We start from the raw sequence: 18,371 nt of genomic DNA, 5'->3' as shown, positions 1-18,371 counted from the left end.
CTCTTGGCAGATGTTGGAATATGCAAAGGACTTCTATCCTGTCTCTATACCAGTGAAATAGGACACCCCTTATTCTCTTCCTTTACTGGGGGAGAAGTTCCCTAATTTTAAAGTAGATCAGACCCTAGGAATCTTCTTAGAAATTCCTCTGAAATTCTGTATGGAAAATCAGATTTAGGATTGGTTTTCTGTGTAAAAACCAGAGAGCTCTTCAACCTGAGTTAATGTAATGGTTCTCAACTTGATGACATATTACGGTCACCCAAGGGAGTTTTTAAACGATACAGATGCCTGGTCCTATCCCCAGAAATTCCTATTAAATAAATCTGGAATGAGGTCTGGGCATCAGGATATTTTAAAACTCCCGAGGTTGTTCTAATATGCAACCAAAATTGACAGCCACTGGAAAAGTGGTGAAAGCTATGTCTAGTACAGAGAAACTTTTGTTTTTTTAATTACTTTGTTGAGGCCCTCTCTACTTTCTTTTTGTCCAAGAAGTGGCTTATTATTTGAAGGAGAGGAGGTCATGGACATCGAAACAGGAGAGTGAAAATGAAGACAAATAATCAGTAACCCTAGAGTAGAAGTCTTTAGTGCAAGAAAGTTGAGAAGCCACTGGTCAAAAGGCTAAAGCCCCTGCATGTTAGAAGTGTATAAATATTCTTATGTTTTCCTGTGGGTTTTATATATCTATAGCTTCATATTCCAACCCTGCTACTATAGGGACTAATTTATAATAAACAAATGAAAATTGGGTCATGATCATTCCTATCTAGGAATAAGGAAATAGGGACCACATCCATGCAGAAAGAATAAGGCTTTGATAGCAATAGGGAAGCCAAGGCCAGCTTGCTGAATTTTGCAGTGAGTTTATCTGAATTCAGTGGCAGACTCCTTTTAATTATCTGGCATTTTCTTTCAGCAAGAGACATAACAAATGATATTTGAAGTCAATTTTTATCAGGAAGTCTTAGTTTTCATACTGAAAGTGTTTAGGCCCTTGGGTGCTGTTGACAGGCCAAACTATCTGGTTTGTGTTATGAGTAGGTCACCCATTTCTAAATGATGGGAAAATACTTATAAGTGACTATAAGTCACTACAAGGGAGGTGATTAAGCCATTGTGTTGGATGTAAATCCTGACTACATTAAAGGCCCAAGCAGCAACAATTCAAATAAAAGGATTGCTTGCATCTCTAATGTTCTGTTCAAACTAAATGATGTCAACAGCCAAAATAATATGAATAGCAGAGCAGATGTAGCTCAGTGGTTGAGCACCTGCTTCAAATGTGCAAGGTCCTGGTTCATTCCCTGGTACTGCTTTAAAAATGTGTGTGTTTGAGAGAGGGAGGGAGGAGGGAGCTATTCCTGCACTGGGGATTCTTTTTAGAAAAAAGTACACTTGCCTTGTCCTGAACAGTCAGAAATTAAAGATGTAGTAGTGATCTTCAGCTGCTAAGAATGACAGAAAAACATAAAATAAAAATTTTTTTAACAGAATGACAGAGCAATATGCTAAAGATTTCGTAAGGGAAATGATAACCCTTCTTTTTCAAAGCCTTATCAGTATATTGTAGAGTCCTAAAAGTTGATTAGTATTAAGGTAAGTTGCAAAGGAAATTGTGTGAGCAACCAAACAATAAGCTAGAGCTGGCAGGTAAAGGTGAATGTAGGTCCCTTTTTTGTCCCTTATTCTATGTATTGTATATCTCTAGGTACTCATTAAAAATATACTAAAATAAGTCATTCAAAGTATGTTAAGGAGTTTTCTTCAGGATAAGGTCTATAAACCCTTCCCACCAGGCTCAATTCCTGTCTATCTGTAATCCAGAAGTTATTTTTGGGAGGTGAATCCACTGAGTAGGCTTTACAAACAAGGCAAGCATCTAAATGTAGATTCTTATTTCTATGGGGAATTCTAAATTAGGGTAAGCAAACCCAGAACCTGAATTTCACAATTGCAGACATTCCTTAGCCATATGTATAACAGGCATCTAGGATACTGAAGCCAAAAAAATTTGCAACTGTTCGTATGCATTACTGAAAAGCAAAATGAAGCTGTTGTCTAGTTTTCCTTGGCACTATGCTGTCCTTTTCTCCTTCAACATTAAATTTCCTAAAAATTCTTTCTTTCTTTGTCTTAATACTGTTCACTCAAATGAACCACATTCTCTATTCCCGGATGTTAGTCCTAAAAATCTATATTGTAGGCATGGGATAACAATGCCCACAGTGTTTAGTGTATGTCTAATATATTTATTAGAAATATAAATGTATTGTGGGTCTTGGGATAAAGCAGGATTAGATTGGGATCTCTTATTTCTTTATCTTTCAAAGAGTGTTTTGAGTTTTCCAGTCATTTTCATAAAGGAATGTTCAGTGTAAACAATCATTAGAGACATGTTTCAGCTGTAAAACATGACCTGGTGCATGATCCTAGTTACAGAAAAGCCCTTCTGTATAGATGCTTTCTGTTGAGTAAACTTAACCTTTTCTTTTAAAAAGATAACTTGACCCTTGCCTTGCTTCTTCATTCTTAAAGTTTTTGCAGGGTTTTTGTTTTTTGTTTTTCAGGATTCTCTTTTTCCCTTGACATCTTGTACCCTGTATATCAAAGAGCAAAAGAAAAGCTTCCAATAAAGCAGAAGTTAGAAGCTCACATGGGACCATTGACTTGCTGTTGTGTAGCTGTTGAGCATGTCAGCATTGTTCTTTCATCCAGCAGCCTTGTTTCCTTTGTTCTGTGCCTTAGACTCAGATATCTGTTTGTTTGTCAGAAAAACTAGAAGACAGTGAAAGTCCACATATTTCTATAGGAGCCAGGTTTCCGTTCTGTGACAAATACTAGTTGTGGGCATTTCGTATTTGCTCAGTATTTTCTAAAGTGATTGATAGCCTCCTCCTTCCCTTGGGTTAGGAATCTGACTTTAATTTAAACTGCTCATGTATATATCAGATATTTTTCCAAATAAAATTCTGTATTCAGCAATGTTTTATCCTTTCACATGTTATCCAAATAGGACTTATGGGTAGGGGATAAAGGAAACTGCTTTATTTCCAGGACCAGGAATTTTTAGTGTGCCACAGTCAGGAGCCAAGGATATAAATGGGGGAGGATAAGGTAGATCACTAAATATATGTTAGGGGTTAATTTTATATTCACAGAGTCACCTATAGGGTCTTGGCTGTTGGGGGTACTACAGAAACTGATATTGTCCCTGTGCAATTGGGATGGTGGTAGCAAGCTGGATATCAGGCAAAATTTTTCCTTCCACCACCATTTTTACCCTAATCCAAGTTATTTTCTCAGTTGAGACCCCATCCCCAGTATTCTAGTAGTTGCACAGAACTTTTAACTGACTACAGATGACTTTTATTATCTCTCCATCTTCTCTTTTGAGATTCATTCCTGTTGCATCAAGCAACTGAGTCTGTAGTTTAAAGAAATAAGCCAGTCAATTTTCTCTGCAATACAAAAGTATTTGGAAAGGGTCAGCCAGCTGGTGCTGAATGTGGTGTGATTTTTTAAGTATTGAAACCCAGACAAATCTTGAACTGCATCAATATATGAAAATAGCACAACACAGAATTAAATCCAGAGCTAATGATGACATTTTAGACACTGAGTTGTGTAACTGCCCAGTCAGCCATCCAAATGCAGTACCTCACTGGGGAAAGATTCATCCTGAACAGACATTCTATCATCTATGATTTGGCTTCTCTTCAAACTCCAAATTACCTTTGGGAGCTGTGATTCTAAACATACTGGGAAGCTGGGTATTCTAAAACTGTCCCAGGGAATGGAAAACAAATTTGAGTCACTGTTAACTGGAGTTTTCATTAGGTCTTAGAATAATGAAAGGAAATTTTTCAGCTTACATTTGTGCTATTTTCTCTTAAACTTCAACTTTTTTTTCCATGCCATCTCTGAGCAAGGCACTGCACAATATTGTGCAACAGCTGATACAAATATCAGTTAAATGTGGTCTTTGACTTCAAGGAATTTGTCTAGTGAAGAAGATGTATACATATGCAACTGTCAAGTGAACTTGATATTAGTGTCAAAATTTTAAAATTGTATAAATAGAGTAAAAAATGACAAGAAGAGATAAATTTATTTTTAACTGGGTCACTTGAGGGATGCTTCACATAGTAGTGACATCTGAATTAGACTTAAATTGAATTTCAGCCATCAGAGAGGTGAATCCAGGCTAAGGAAGCCAGATGTAAAAAGGCACAGAGATGGGAAGGTACCAGACATTTAGAGGGAGCAAATGATGGTATTGGAGGAAAGGAAATTACACAAGTAGGTTGAAGGAGGATTATGGTGGGCCCATAGATGCCATGTGATAGGGTTTTACTCCACAGGGATTAGATAAGAGAATCAGTATTAGATAAGGGAAGAATGGATGCTATATTTCACTCTTGGGTGCAATTTGCCTGGACTACAGAGTGATTATAATAAAGGAAGATAGGAGCCTTTTTTTTCTAGTGCTATAACCCAAAGATGGAAAGGGGCCTTTCCAAAAAATTAAAATGACACCAGATCTGCAGGTTTGTGGCTCAAACCGAGTTCTTCCCCCAATTTGTTTTATCAAAAGGAAATCAAGTTAAAATGAACATTTAATTTTTTTATCCAATTATCCTTTCTTTATAATGATGATGGATGGGGATTATGAGCAGAGTAATTTAAAAATCTTAAAATGGATTAATGGGGGTCCCTCTCTCTTCCCCCCACCTCCCTTTTCCTCTGCTCCTTCCACTCCCCCATGTCCGCCCCAATAATTGGTGAACTTCTATTCGACCTGGGAAGCAGCAGAGGGGTTAAGCCAAGGGTTCTGGACCCAACCTCCTTGAGTTCTACTTCTACCACCTGCTACCTGTTTCACTTTAGGGACTTACTTAACATCTATAAAATAGGAGTAATAATAAATAAGTAAATAATTAAATAAATAAAGCTCTTATGGAAATAAGGTAAACTAAACCATATGCAGAACAGTGACTTTCACTTAGTAAATGCTCAATAAATGCTAGCCAATCCCCATCACTTCTTCAAGATGAGCCTAATCCCTTTTTATTACACCATTAAGCCTTTGTTTTTATTTAATATACTTTAAAAGAGTGAGAAGGCATTTGTTGAAACTATCTTGGGTTATGAAAACACCTCTCTTTGCATGGCACTGCTTAAAAAGTAGGACTTACCAGGGAGCTGGTGTGTTGTTCAGTGGTTTAGCTCCAGCTTCCCACATGTGAGGTTCTGGGTTAAATCCCCAGCCCTGGTACCTCCAAAATAAAAATAAAAGGTAGAACTTAATGGATGTGATCCAGAACTTACCTATCTTCTCAACTTGTATTCTAAGACAGTGTTTTTCAAACTGATGGGGTGAGGTAGAAGGCAGGGACCTAAGTAGAGATTAAGTAGGTGGGCTCTGATCTCTGGCCCCACAACCAGAATAGTAACACCTTTATTTTCTTCTCTATATTAGAGGGGTCCCACATAAGATTTTGCTTGAAAAAAGTGTACCAGAGCTTTAAAAATACTGTAAGAATCTCTTCTATCATGGTGCTTCTCAGGCTTACAAATCACACATTTTGTTAAATTGTAAATACCAATTCACTAGACGTGGGGTGTGGCCCTCAGTTCTGCATTTGTAACATACTCGCAGGTGTTGGAGTGGCACTTTTCTAAGGGCTCCCATGAACAGCAAGGTTCTAAGGGGACCCTGCCCTGCTTTCCTTCTGTAGCAGTTGTTCTCAACTGCGGATATAGAGTACCTAGTGGAATCACTTTGGAGCTTTTATTTTACTTCGAAAGTGCTGTGAGTACTATCAAATCATTTGTTGTTCGAATTTTTGTTTTTAACAAAACAGAATTGAATATTAAATCATTACATATTTTTAGGATTATAGGAAAAGGTAAGATCAAAAGTGGGCACAATTCTTGAGAATTGTTGGGAAAAATTAGGGATCTCTTTCGAAATGACTATTTAATTGTATTAGTAATTTCTACACAATCTGAAATGTTAGCAAGATGTAGAGAATACCTCTCGTATAACCAGAATTTGTGAATGAAAGAAATACTGAATTGCTTTATCATTTAGGTGTTTTTCTATGACTAGTCTATATATCCGTTCCTCTATTCAGCTTTTATCTGATTCTACTATGTCCATTTATTTATTTTGAAGTTATTTACTGGAATAAAGTCTAAGCTTATCTAAACCTTCTAAAATCCCACTGCTCCCCTGGGTGGGAAAACTAAAGCCTGAAGGAGGAGGAAAAGGGAAAAGATTCTCTTCTGTTGCCTCAGTAGTAGTAGGTTAATAGGTTCTCTGTATGTAGGTTTGATTATGGTCTAGGATTAATATACCTATCTTGTTCCAACTTTGATACACAAATGATGTGAACAGCAAGGTTTACAAGAAGATTCATTCATCACCACTTCTCACAGATTAGAAGTTTGGGTTTAAAAGGCAAAAGAGTGCCTGTGCGGGAAGCCCACCTCCTTGCAAAAGTACAAATCTGAGAAATGTATCTCTGCAAACTGTTACAGTGTGGTCTAGTTATTTTGTTAGTCTGTTTCTGGGTGGCAATATTGCCTGATTGGATTAGCTAGCCTCTAAAGATGATCATCATGTTATTTTTCAATTTCTTTCCTAAATGACTTCTCCCAAACATGCCTTCTCTTAAGCTATTACTCAGTTCCATTAGAAGGCTATACCATAAGATGTGAACTTGAAGCTTCCTTTGACTGAGGTAATATTTTCTGTGCCTCTTTAATTATCAAAGCTCTTAAGGAATCAGCTTGATACAGAAATAAATAGGAACAAAATCGTAAACAGAATGAAGATGTGTGCATTGATGGGCTTGTGTACTTGGTCAGCCAGCTTAGCCTCATAGGTTCTGAGCTCTTGGACTCCACTCGCCTGAAGAATAGACTGCCACATCCACTACCTGAGCTATACCAAATTTGCAGCAACCTTATGTTCTGAAATATCCTGCTAGGAATAATAGCTACGTATGTGAGTCTTGCCAGAAAAGAAATATTGTCCATAGAAAGCATATTGACTGCAGAAGACTAACCACAAGCATTTCCCAAATGTATAAATGATAATAAGTCTTTTTCAGTAGGAAAGATACTTTAGAAGCAAAATAATTATTTCATGGGGTGTCTTATAAACAAGTAGCCATGTTGAGCTTCTGATAACAGTTACTCTACAGATAGACTTTTGTAGTGTAAACAAGGGTAAAGAAAAAAATCAGTACTCACTTAGACATCATCTGGGAGAGGAATTTCAACTTCTAAAACTAGGGAGAAGTTCTCTTCAATTGAATCGCTTTTAAGACTCTTCTCCCATTTTTAAACATTGCATATCCTCTTATGGTTGATGTCAAGAGCAATGGGAAGGTTCCCTTGTCTTCTATGTCACTCTGTTGCTTAGGCCTCACTTAACTCTGACAGGAGAAGAAAGCCTAGGCTGTAAATTCAAGGACATTGGTCAGCAAGGATTTGCTGGGGGGGAACATATTAGGGCGAGTGTTAACTTGCTGAAAGAAAACTAGATATTTCCACAAATGTGAAAAATATCTGACTGGTAACTAACAATCCATTTTGGTTTGGAAATTGCTTTTTGTTTTGTTTTGTTTTCCCATGAAATCTACAGAAACCCACAGTGATAAGACCTAGTTTTCAGTTGAAATTGAAGGTGGTTAGAATCTTTGGGTTACCCTTGATTTTCACACATTGGCTGTTAACTCATTTAAAAATTAAATTCCTGTAGTTTTGAGATCACTTTGTCCCCATTCTGGATAGAATTTGCCACAGTATAGATCTGGTAGAAGGTGAGGGGATGCTTGTGAGAATTAGAATGCAGTGATTTGCATTCAGACTTATATTTTTTTACTCTGCTTGGCAGGAATATATGGTTTATAGGAAGCATACCTACATGAGACTTGATGGCTCATCCAAGATCTCAGAGAGGCGGGACATGGTTGCTGATTTTCAGAACAGGTAATCTAAATGGAAATTCTGAAAGTTCTCATTTTATTTTTCCTCCAAGTGCTTGAGATGGTAAATGTAAAAGAAGTGATAAGAACCTCAGATTGTTAAGCAGTCTATAGTATAGTTCCTCCCCTTATTAAGAGGTATCAATCCGCTTATAGTGATTTAGATCTGTTTGTCTGTGAGAGAGAGAAAGAAAAGGAAAATATCCAACAATTTGTGATTGAAATACACTTTCTTGCCAAATCAATGTCTAATTATTTGTCAATGAAAGAAAAGATTTCTGGGTAGGAGCTAAGATTCTCCTTAAGTGGATAATATGTAATGTAGAAAAAAGCCCTTAAGACCATATTCCCAAATGTTAACAGTGACTATCTCTGGGTGTCATCTTATAGTTGATTTTCAGTTTGTTTTTGCTTACCTGTTTCATTTTGTATAAGTGTAAAGAAAAATACCTTTATGCCCCTGCTTTTCTTTAAACATTGTATGTAGTAGGAGCACATTGCAGTGTAACAACTTGCGGTAGTGTACAGTCTGTTCAGCTGGCAGCTCTCAGTTACAGTACCTCTCCCACCTGATAATGAGCCTTTGAAATTTCCTACACTGCTTGCTGGATATACTGATCATTTACAGAGCCATGATTATCCTAAGTGCAGGTTCTCATTGTCATAATCAGAGTCTGATTACTGCTCTCTCCAAGGGGAAAGCAAAGCTCTGCCAGTAACAGCTCTTCCTTAGACCTGAAGAACTGAAGGATAGAGTAGATCTTATTGTTCTGTCAATCAGAACAATTTTGAATTTCTGGCCTTTAATTGTGTGGTCTCTTAATATTTAACCTTTGAATTATTGGGAAGAAGATTAAGCATATACCCATTTGTATTTAGGTACAGTTTTAAATCTCTTTCATTTCAGTTTTAAAACCTGGTTTAACTCAGATATAAAATACATCCATAGTTGAACACCAATGCCCATTGATTGAGATTTTTTGGTATGGCATTATCCTTTACAATGGTGGATATGTAAGGGGGATATATCCTGATGCTTTCATTTACAGTGTATACTATTTAGGCCAAACACTCTAGTTGAAAATCTATCAAACTCAAATACCTAGGAATCAATTTAACCAAAGATGTGCAGGACCTGTATTCAGAAAACTACAAAACAGTGCTCGAAGAAATCACAGAATGGGAAACAGATGTAATTCAGTGGTTGAGTGCCTGCTTTCCAAGTACGAGGTCCTGGTTTCAATCCCTGGTACCTCCTTAAAAGAAAAAAAAATCAAAGAAGACTTAACAAATGGAAAGACACTCTGTTAATGGGTTGGAAGAGTAAATGTCATGAAGATGTCGGTCCTACCCAAACTGATTTATAGATTCAATGCAATACCAATCAAAATTTCAACGGCCTACTTTACAGAAATAGAAAAGGCAGGTAGCAAATTTATTGGAAGGGAAAGTGTACCTGAATAGCTACAAGCATTCTAAAAAAGGAGAGCAATGTTGGAAGAACTTCACTGCCTGACCTTGAAACTTACTAATTACAAAGCTACAATGGTCAGGACATCATGGTATTAACATAAAGATAGACAGATTGATCAGTGGAATAGAATTGAGAGTCCAGAAATACACCCTCACCTCTTGGCTAACTGGTTTTTGACAAACCTACCAAATCAATGTTAACAAGACAAAGCAGTCTTCAACAAATGGTGCTGGGTATCCATAACCTAAAGATTGAAAGAGGACCCCTAGCTCATTCCCTATGTACGAATCAACTCAAAATGAATCAAAGACCTAAATATAAAAGCAAGGAAAAGGTAGGGAAACATCTTCAGGATCTTATGGTAGGTGGTGGTTTCTTGGATCTTACACCCAAAGCACATGCAACAAAATTTGAAGTAGATAAATGGGATCTCATCAAAATTAAACACTTTTGCACCTCAAAGGACTTTCTCAAAAGGGTGAAAAAACAGCCAACTCAATGGGAGAAAATATTTGGAGGTCACATACAGTAAGAGTTTAATATATATGATATATAAAGAGATGCTACAATTCAACAATAAAAAGACAAAAGACCTGATTTAAAAATTGGCAAAATGGAGGGAGAAGGGAGATTTTTACCTTCTAATTTAAAAAATTTTCCCTTTGGGAGAAAAAAAGAGTGTATGGGAATTCTCTGTACAATCTTTGCAACTTTTCTATAAATAATGCCAAATTTTTTTTTTAAAATGTAATAGGCATAAAATGACTTGAATAGACATTTATCCAAAGAAGAAATATAAATGGCAAAAAAAATATGTTCAAAACCACTAGCAATTAGGGAACTGTAAATCAGCTACAATGCTCCAATGAGATATCATTTCACATCTATTAGAATGGCCACTATTAAAAAGGCAGAAGACTACAAGTGTTGGAGAGGATGTGGAGAGATAGGAATGCTCATTCACTGTTGGTGAGAATGCAAAATGGTACAGCCACTGTGGAGGACTGTTTGGCAGTTCCTAAGTGAGTCGAATATAGATTTGCCATGTGACCTGGCTGTACCTCTAGTAGGTATCCATACACCCAGAAGAACTGAGAGCAGTGATGCGAACAGACACTTGTATACTGATGTTCATAGCAGCGTTGCTCATGATTGCCAAAAGATGGAAACAACCCAGGTGTCCATCAGTCAATGAATGGATAAACAAACTGTGGTATATTCACATGCTAGAATGTTATACAACTGTAAGAAGAAATGAAGCCGAGAAGCATATGACAACATGGATGAACCTGGAGGACATTGTATTGAGTGAAGCAAGCCGGGCACAAAAGAACAAATACTGTATGATTGTGCTGTTATGAGCTAAATATATTGTTTAAACTCGTGGAGTTAATAACTAGATTATAGGTCACCAGAAAATAGAATGAGGTTAGAAAATGGAAAGCTGAGGATTGATCTGTACAGAATTGGTGAAAATGTTGTTTATTAATCTTTGGAAAAGAGTGGAAAAGGTGAAAGCACATCATTGTGTTTGTTACTAGCAGTGCTGTTACATAGGTATGATAGTGGTTTAAAGGGAAAGTCTAAAGTCATGCATATTGCTAGAAGGAAAGCTAAAAAAATATAATGTGGGACTGATAGCATAGTGAAATCAGTCAAATGTTTGTTAATGTTACAAGATACTAATATCAGGCAAAAGAAAAAAAAACATTACACTAAGTGAAAGAAACCAGATATAAAGTACTACATATTATATGACTCCATTTATAGAAAATGTAAATATAAATCAGTTTATAAAGATGGAATTAGATTAGTGGTTATGTAGGGCTGGGGAAGGATAGAGGGATTGAGAGGTGACTGCTAAGGGGTGTGGAGTTTTTCTTCTTGGAGTGATGAAATTGTTCTAGATTTTTAAAATCTCTGGGGGTGATGAATACACAATACTGTGATTATATTAAAGCCATTGCTTATACACTTTGGATGGATTATATAGTATGTGAATATATCTCAATAAAACAGCTTTTTTAAAAAATATATAAATCATCACCATTCTTCTCGCTAAATTTTTTTTGTTTTGGAAAATATAAATGTTATTTTTGTTAACATGTGATGGCTTTATTATTTCATAAATGAATTAATATTTTTAAATCTTAAAAGAAAAAATCTAGCAGAGTTCCATCCAGACAGCTGTCCCTCAATGGAGAAGAAGATCTACTTTGGCCCTATTTCATTTTATTGTCATTTTGAGAAAAATAAGGCCCCAACATCCTACATCCAGACTTGGAGCAGCTGTATAGATAACTGGACCTAGCTTGTCACCTAGCAGAAGCTGTTAGCAAATTCTTCATCTTTTCTCAATTTTGAAATCAGTGAGGTATATTTTACCATGTCATTTCTTACTCCAACCCTGTTTTCCTAAGAACTCCACCTAACAAGAATCTTAACTATAAGATCTATAGATTATCTGTTTTCCCCAGGAAGCCTGTACTTTCCCCAGTCATAAGAGTGCATCTGCAGTGTGGGCACATTGGTATGAAGTATACATGAGTTGTATGATAGAAAAGCCATTAGAGGGAGCAGGTGTAGCTCTGGTTGAGCACCTGCTTCCCTTATATGAGGTCTTAGGTTCAATGTCTGTTACCTCCTAGAGAGAAATTTTTTTTAAAAAATACATAATAGGTATTCCATCTACTACTTTGTATTTATTTTCCACAAGTATATTTGCTACTGTACATTTGAGGATCTCGTTAACAGCAAAATTGTTTTGGACTTTTTTGTTTTCAGTAAATCAGAGTCTTTATATATTATAAAATATTTATGAAGGAAAACTTGAAAAATACTTAAAATAAAATCATCCATAACCCCACCACTGTTATTAATATTTTGGTATATATCCCTCTAATCTTTAATGTATCATGTGTGTGGTTATATTAACTCTTGATATCATATTGTAGATATGATTTTGTATCCTGATTTTTTTCTGTTGAACATTATACCATTAACATTTTTACAAATCTTAAGTCTTAATCGTTATTTTTTATGACCAATATGCTGTTACATTAGGTATGTATATCCCTTATGCATAATTTAATACATGATATTAAAACGTGCCTAAATCTTTTCACCATTTTAGATTATGTTCTTAGCATAGATTCAAAAAAGAATTAAGGTATGAACATTTACAACTTTATACATATTGTCAGATTGCTTTGTAAAAAGGTTCAACTGATTTAGGTTCCAACTAGAGCAGAAGTGTGTTGACTTCTAATGGTCTGGGCTTCTGAGTTGTAGAGCTGTAGCTGTTCTTCCAACTGATCCAATTTCCAGAAATCTGGACTATGGAAACCAGATCTCAGTATATTTTACAGTGGTCTTTTAATGAGAAAGTCAACACCAATATCTAATTTATTACCTCTAAAATCTCTCGTTTCATTGTGAAACAGTTATTTGGGAAATCCCAGTTGTGCTTAATAATTTTGAAAAGCTTAGTTCTGAAAGAAGGATATTTTCACCATAGAATTGTACTAGGTCTACTTATTTCCATTTTATTAGAAACCTGACTTGAGCTTTGAAACCCTACAAATGAGAATCTCTTAGGGAGCAGTAAGTTTATTGAGTCATTATTTGAACAACCATCATTTTAACACCCTGTGTCTAAAATTAGGCAAAATAAAAGAGACATAGTCTCCTGATCCCTGCCCGTTTTAGGAACTAGAAACTTAGAATTGGGATTTTCACTAGGCGATAATCTCGCATTTCTCATGTATAAAATCCCAACTGTGCCTGTTCTAACCTCCAGATAGGGAAGAAGTTATCACCTTATAAATTTGAACAGCTGCTGTAGCCCAATATAGAGAAAATGTCAGAAAAAGACAGGTGTTTTTGAAAACAGAAAAGCATTCTTACCAAATATTTTCATGAATATTAATGAAAAAACATCAAAAGAAAAGTTACAGTTTCAACTGGAAAGCCCTGTGGCTCAGAGGTCAGCCAGGGTCAACACCTATAAAAAACCATTTACATTCCCTTCATACAAGATTTATTTGTGAGGGATCCTTCCAGGAAAGAGTCTGACTGAGACTAAAGACTGTTTGGCCAGGATGTCCTGACTGGGCAACATTCAGAACATGTCATGGTGCATGATCCTAGAAGCCATTCACAAGGTCTGTGCTCTGTTGGCCTTGGTCTTTGCTTCCAGTCCTCCTTCCTATGATATTTACCAAACGGATCCCCAATCATCTAAATACTTAGGGTGACCCTTTGGAGAACATGGGGAAAAGTGAGTGCTATGTGAATTTTCTTTCTTAGAGTGTTACAAAGCTCCAGTGCCATATTTCATTCTGGTTCTTTTTTAGTCATTCGTCAAGCCTGCAGTCAGCCACATGCCTCTTACTTTGTGGGTTTTTGGGGTGCAGCGTTCTCAGTGGGTCATTAACTAAAGAAGAGTGAGACTAAGGCACATCTTTGCTGCGTAATTTCATAATCCCCTTCACAGACCACCCAGAAACCTGGTTTCAACAGCCTATTCCAAGAGGCCCTGAGTTGAGATTCCTTTTCAGCCCCCTAGAGGGCACCTCAGAATCTTACCTTCTGAGATTTTGTTTTCTCCTGTTTAGACAGCCCCAAAACTAAGTCACATTGTCAGTACTAGATATATTAAGTAGGAAGGAACTTCTCAGCAGTTTGATTTAGATGCTTTTATTTATAAATAATCCAACAGTGTGATCCAGAATAGGTATTAATTTCCTTGATTAAAACAACCCAAGAGCACTGTAATTCTTATTTGTCCTTTATAGTATGATAAAATCCATTGAATGCAACCAGAGATCACCACCAGAAGGGATCTTTTAAATGCATAATTAATATCTAAATAAAACCTTTTCCACCATTATATATCTAAGTTTTTTCTACTGCTGTCTTTCACCTAGATTTTTTTTTTTTTTTAAGATTTATTTATTTCTCTCCCCTCCTCCCACACACACCCCTGTTGTCTCTTCTCTGTGTCTATTTGCTGCGTCTTCTTTGTCTGCTTCTGTTGTTGTCAGCGGCACGGGAATCTTTGTTTCTCTTTGTTGTGTCATCTTGTGTCACTTCTCCGTGTGGGCGGCGCCATTCCTGGGCAGGCTGCACTTTTCTTTCGCGCTGGGCGGCTCTCCTTACAGGGCGCACTCCTTGCACGTGGGGCTCCCCTACGCAGGGGACACCCCTGTGTGGCACGGCACTCCTTACGCGCATGAGCACTGTGCGTGGGCCAGCTCCACACGGGTCAAGGAGGCCCAGGGTTTGAACCATGGACCTCCCATGTGGTAGATGGATGCCCTAATCACTGGGCCAAGTCCGCTTCCCTAGATTCTTTTAATAGTATTTTTTTTCCCCTGTATATAGTCCCCTATCTGTAAGCAGTTATCACATTTGGGGACTTAACCTGTACTCTGACTGTCTAGACTATGAAAACAACCCATTTTTCTGCCTGTATTTTTTGCTGTACTTTCCAACTGCCTTCTATCTCCCTTTCTGCCCCCCACCCTCAGCCATCAGTTTTCAGGCTCTGTACTTTCTCAGAAATTACCTAAAAAGCCCTAGCCATTGAGTAACTCCATGTATAGAGATTCTTCAGCCCTGAAAAACTTAACCCATTTTTATTTGAAGCTTTATTGTAGTTAAATATTCATGTGTGGGCCTATTAGGTACCAAACTTCCATTTACTTCATCCCATGTCTATGAGAAAATATGTATGAAAACTGGCAAATGCCTTTCAGGATTTTGGTTTACTTTATGTGCTTTAATCATAAAAGGTGACAACTACAACTTAAATAAAATTATCAAATATTAAACTTCATGATAAAATTCAAGGATAAACTAGTAGAACCTTTGTGTGAATACTAAGCTTTGGAATCATTACCTACAGAAGACTTCCCAACATGTTCTGTTATCCATGTCTGTCTCTTGCAAAGTTATATTTAATTTAATGCAAATAGTAGACAGATTTCTACAGGGACCTACCCAGCTTAGTGATCATCCAGGATGCTTATTTCAAAATAATTCCTTCACATTTGATGTTGATGTGTCATTAACTTAGTCACTTCAGCTGTATTCATAGCATCCTCATTGAAGGAAACAGAACTTCAAGTGACTTTACCAAGGAAAAACAGCATCAAGGGAGGAGAGAGCATCCGTTTTATGGAGTCCTATTTCTTAACAGATACCAAGTGCTTATTACTAGGGTGTAGTCACACTATGGTAGAAATTATATGAGAATGATTTTACCCAAATTGTCACTATCTTAAGCTCTTGATGGTATAGGTCACTGTCAGAAGAGCTTGGATCAAACTTGCCTCGAGTGCATTCCCCTTCTCTTCAGTCTTCTTCTCCCTCACTCTTCTTCCTCCTCCCTACAACATCTTCTTTCATACTGTACCTTGCTCTCCTCTCGATGGAAAGGCCTCTTCCTGAATTGGATCTTTCTCAAATTTCTTGAAACTCTAAAACATTTTCTCTTTCCCTTTCTTTCACCCAACCAGTAATGGGATGCCATGTCCCAGATTCAAGCAAGGTGTTAAGCATTAGGATTTTTTTAAATTTATTTTAAAATAATTTCTTCTTAGATAGGAGAGGTTTGGGTTTAACCTTCCAAGTTATCAAAGGAATTCACAAAAATTGTTTTTTTCAACCTTTCACTTCTATATAAATTAGACATTAGACTGAGAAGGAAAACTAAGCAGCTTAATTTAATTAATCCTGATTTCTTGTTAATTCCATTCACATTGGAAATATTAAGCTATGTTCTTAAAAAAGAAACGAACATTTAAGTTAGGATAATACAATTTTTATACATGGTAAAACAAAATAATTTTTTGTTGTTTAAACTACAATTTCTCTTTTTTTTCTTTATTAGAGAAGCTGTGGATTTACCTAATAATCATGCATAAAATAGAGGATTCCTATATTCCTCCCTATTAACACCTTACATTGGTGCGGAACATTTGTTATAATTGATGGTAACACATTTTAATGATTGTACTAGTAACTAATTCATGGTTTAACTTTGTGTTCACTGGGTAGTGTAGTACCATTAATTTTTTTTTATTACTCTTACTGTATATACAATTTAACACTCCACTTTCAATCACATTAAGATACATATTTCAGGGCTGTTAGTTATGTTCACAATGTTGTGCTAATCAGTGACATCAAGAACTACTAACTTTAATCAGTGTATTTTTTTTTTTATACTGGGACCCACAGAATGAAATTAATTTTGCATTTTGACCTAGTACTTATATATAATATCTGAAATAAATTTTGTAAAACAGTGCTTATCCTTATGACCTGTGATACATTTAATATTTTCTAATTTGTTCTATTTTTTCTTTAATTTGTATTTTCATGCAATCCACATTCACCAAACTGATTCATGAATAACACTGACTTAAATGACTTTCCAATTGTATTCCTCAAAATAGTCATAAAGAAAGGGGGGAAACGGACTTTGGCCCAGTGGTGAGGGCGTCCGTCTACCACATGGGAGGTCCGCGGTTCAAACCCCGGGCCTCCTTGACCCGTGTGGAGCTGGCCATGCGCAGTGCTGATGCACGCAAGGAGTGCCATGCCACGCAAGGGTGTCCCCCGCGTGGGGGAGTCCCACGCGCAAGGAGTGCGCCCATGAGGAAAGCCGCCCAGCGTGAAAAGAAAGTGCAGCCTGCCCAGGAATGGCGCCGCCCACACTTCCCGTGCCGCTGAGGACAACAGAAGCGGACAAAGAAACAAGACACAGCAAATAGACACCAAGAACAGACAACCAGGGGAGGGGGAGAAATTAAATAAATAAATAAATCTTTAAAAAAAAAAAAAAAGAAAGGGATAAGCAGCTTGATAACAAGGATTGTAAAGTTTGCTCACCAATCTAATGCAGTCTCCTCCTCTTAGAAATGTTCTGAAAGTTAATCTAGGGTGACAGGGACATGAAAATATAAGGTAATCTTAAAATATATATTTGTTACCTGCAAGAACTGGGTTCAAACTGAGTCCCTATTTGTGTGTGTATACACAGATAAATTTTACATAGTCAAAAGCCTACTTCTTCATGATCTGTCATGGACCTTGTTCCTAGAAGGTATTCAGTAAATATTTATGGCCTGAATGAGTGTCAGTGGCACTTTCTGTTTATTTGTAATTCTAGATTTCTTTAAAAGGCCATTGGCTGTAAACAGAAACTGAGAAAACTACAATCATTTCTATGTTAGGAGTCTTTTGGCATTCATCAAAAAGTATAATTTCAATCTGTCTTCATAGATTAATACTAAATTCAGTTCAGCACATAGATAGCATGGCATGGGTCTTAGTTCTCATCTCAGGTCATTTTTCTGGGACTCATTTTGTTTATCTTAAATGAGTGTTTTGAGCTAATAATAATCTAGTTCCTAGGCTCCTAGAAGTCATGGTTCTTGGGGGAAAACACCATGAAATACTGATGTATTTGGCCCCTTCATATGAACCAGGAATAGTTTGACTTGCTAAAAATATTGATAACTATATATAGAAGGAGAAGTCTTTAAGTCCACAGTATATAATGTGTTTTTCTGTTAGTATTACTGTATTACCTATGAGTCAGATTTTAACAGACAGCAAAAGTTTATTGGAAGAAGACTACCATCATTTGATTTAGCAATGGAGCACCTTTGTACAGTGTTATCAAGGAAACAATTCCTTTTCAGTTTTTTCTCTTAACACATCCTTTCCCTCTTCCGCAGGAATGACATCTTTGTGTTCCTGTTAAGCACACGAGCTGGAGGACTGGGTATCAATCTTACTGCTGCAGATACGGTAAGTAATGAGAGCACAATAATGCACTGGATATATAGGCTTTCTACTATAAAAATGTCTCCTGGTTTGTA

General features: G+C 36.7%; 1 protein-coding gene across 2 annotated transcripts in view; it reads left to right on the top strand.

The window, feature by feature from the left end:
• The window catches only part of INO80 (INO80 complex ATPase subunit), a 114,734-nt gene that overhangs the window by 77,099 nt on the left and 19,264 nt on the right, over nucleotides 1-18,371 (top strand). For both annotated transcript variants that reach the window (XR_011648411.1, XM_004481521.5), the window contains exons 28-29: nucleotides 7,913-8,007; nucleotides 18,228-18,300. Coding sequence is in view for 1 of the 2 variants with exons in the window: in XM_004481521.5 (XP_004481578.1) it covers nucleotides 7,913-8,007; nucleotides 18,228-18,300 (168 nt within the window). In the remaining variant the exon portion in view is untranslated. The remainder of the gene's footprint in view (nucleotides 1-7,912; nucleotides 8,008-18,227; nucleotides 18,301-18,371) is intronic.

This window comes from Dasypus novemcinctus, chromosome 3 (genome assembly GCF_030445035.2).
Source record: "Dasypus novemcinctus isolate mDasNov1 chromosome 3, mDasNov1.1.hap2, whole genome shotgun sequence".
Taxonomy (NCBI): domain Eukaryota; kingdom Metazoa; phylum Chordata; class Mammalia; order Cingulata; family Dasypodidae; genus Dasypus; species Dasypus novemcinctus.
The sequence above is the reverse complement of the archived record's forward strand: the minus strand, read 5'-3'. Positions and strand labels throughout refer to the sequence as shown.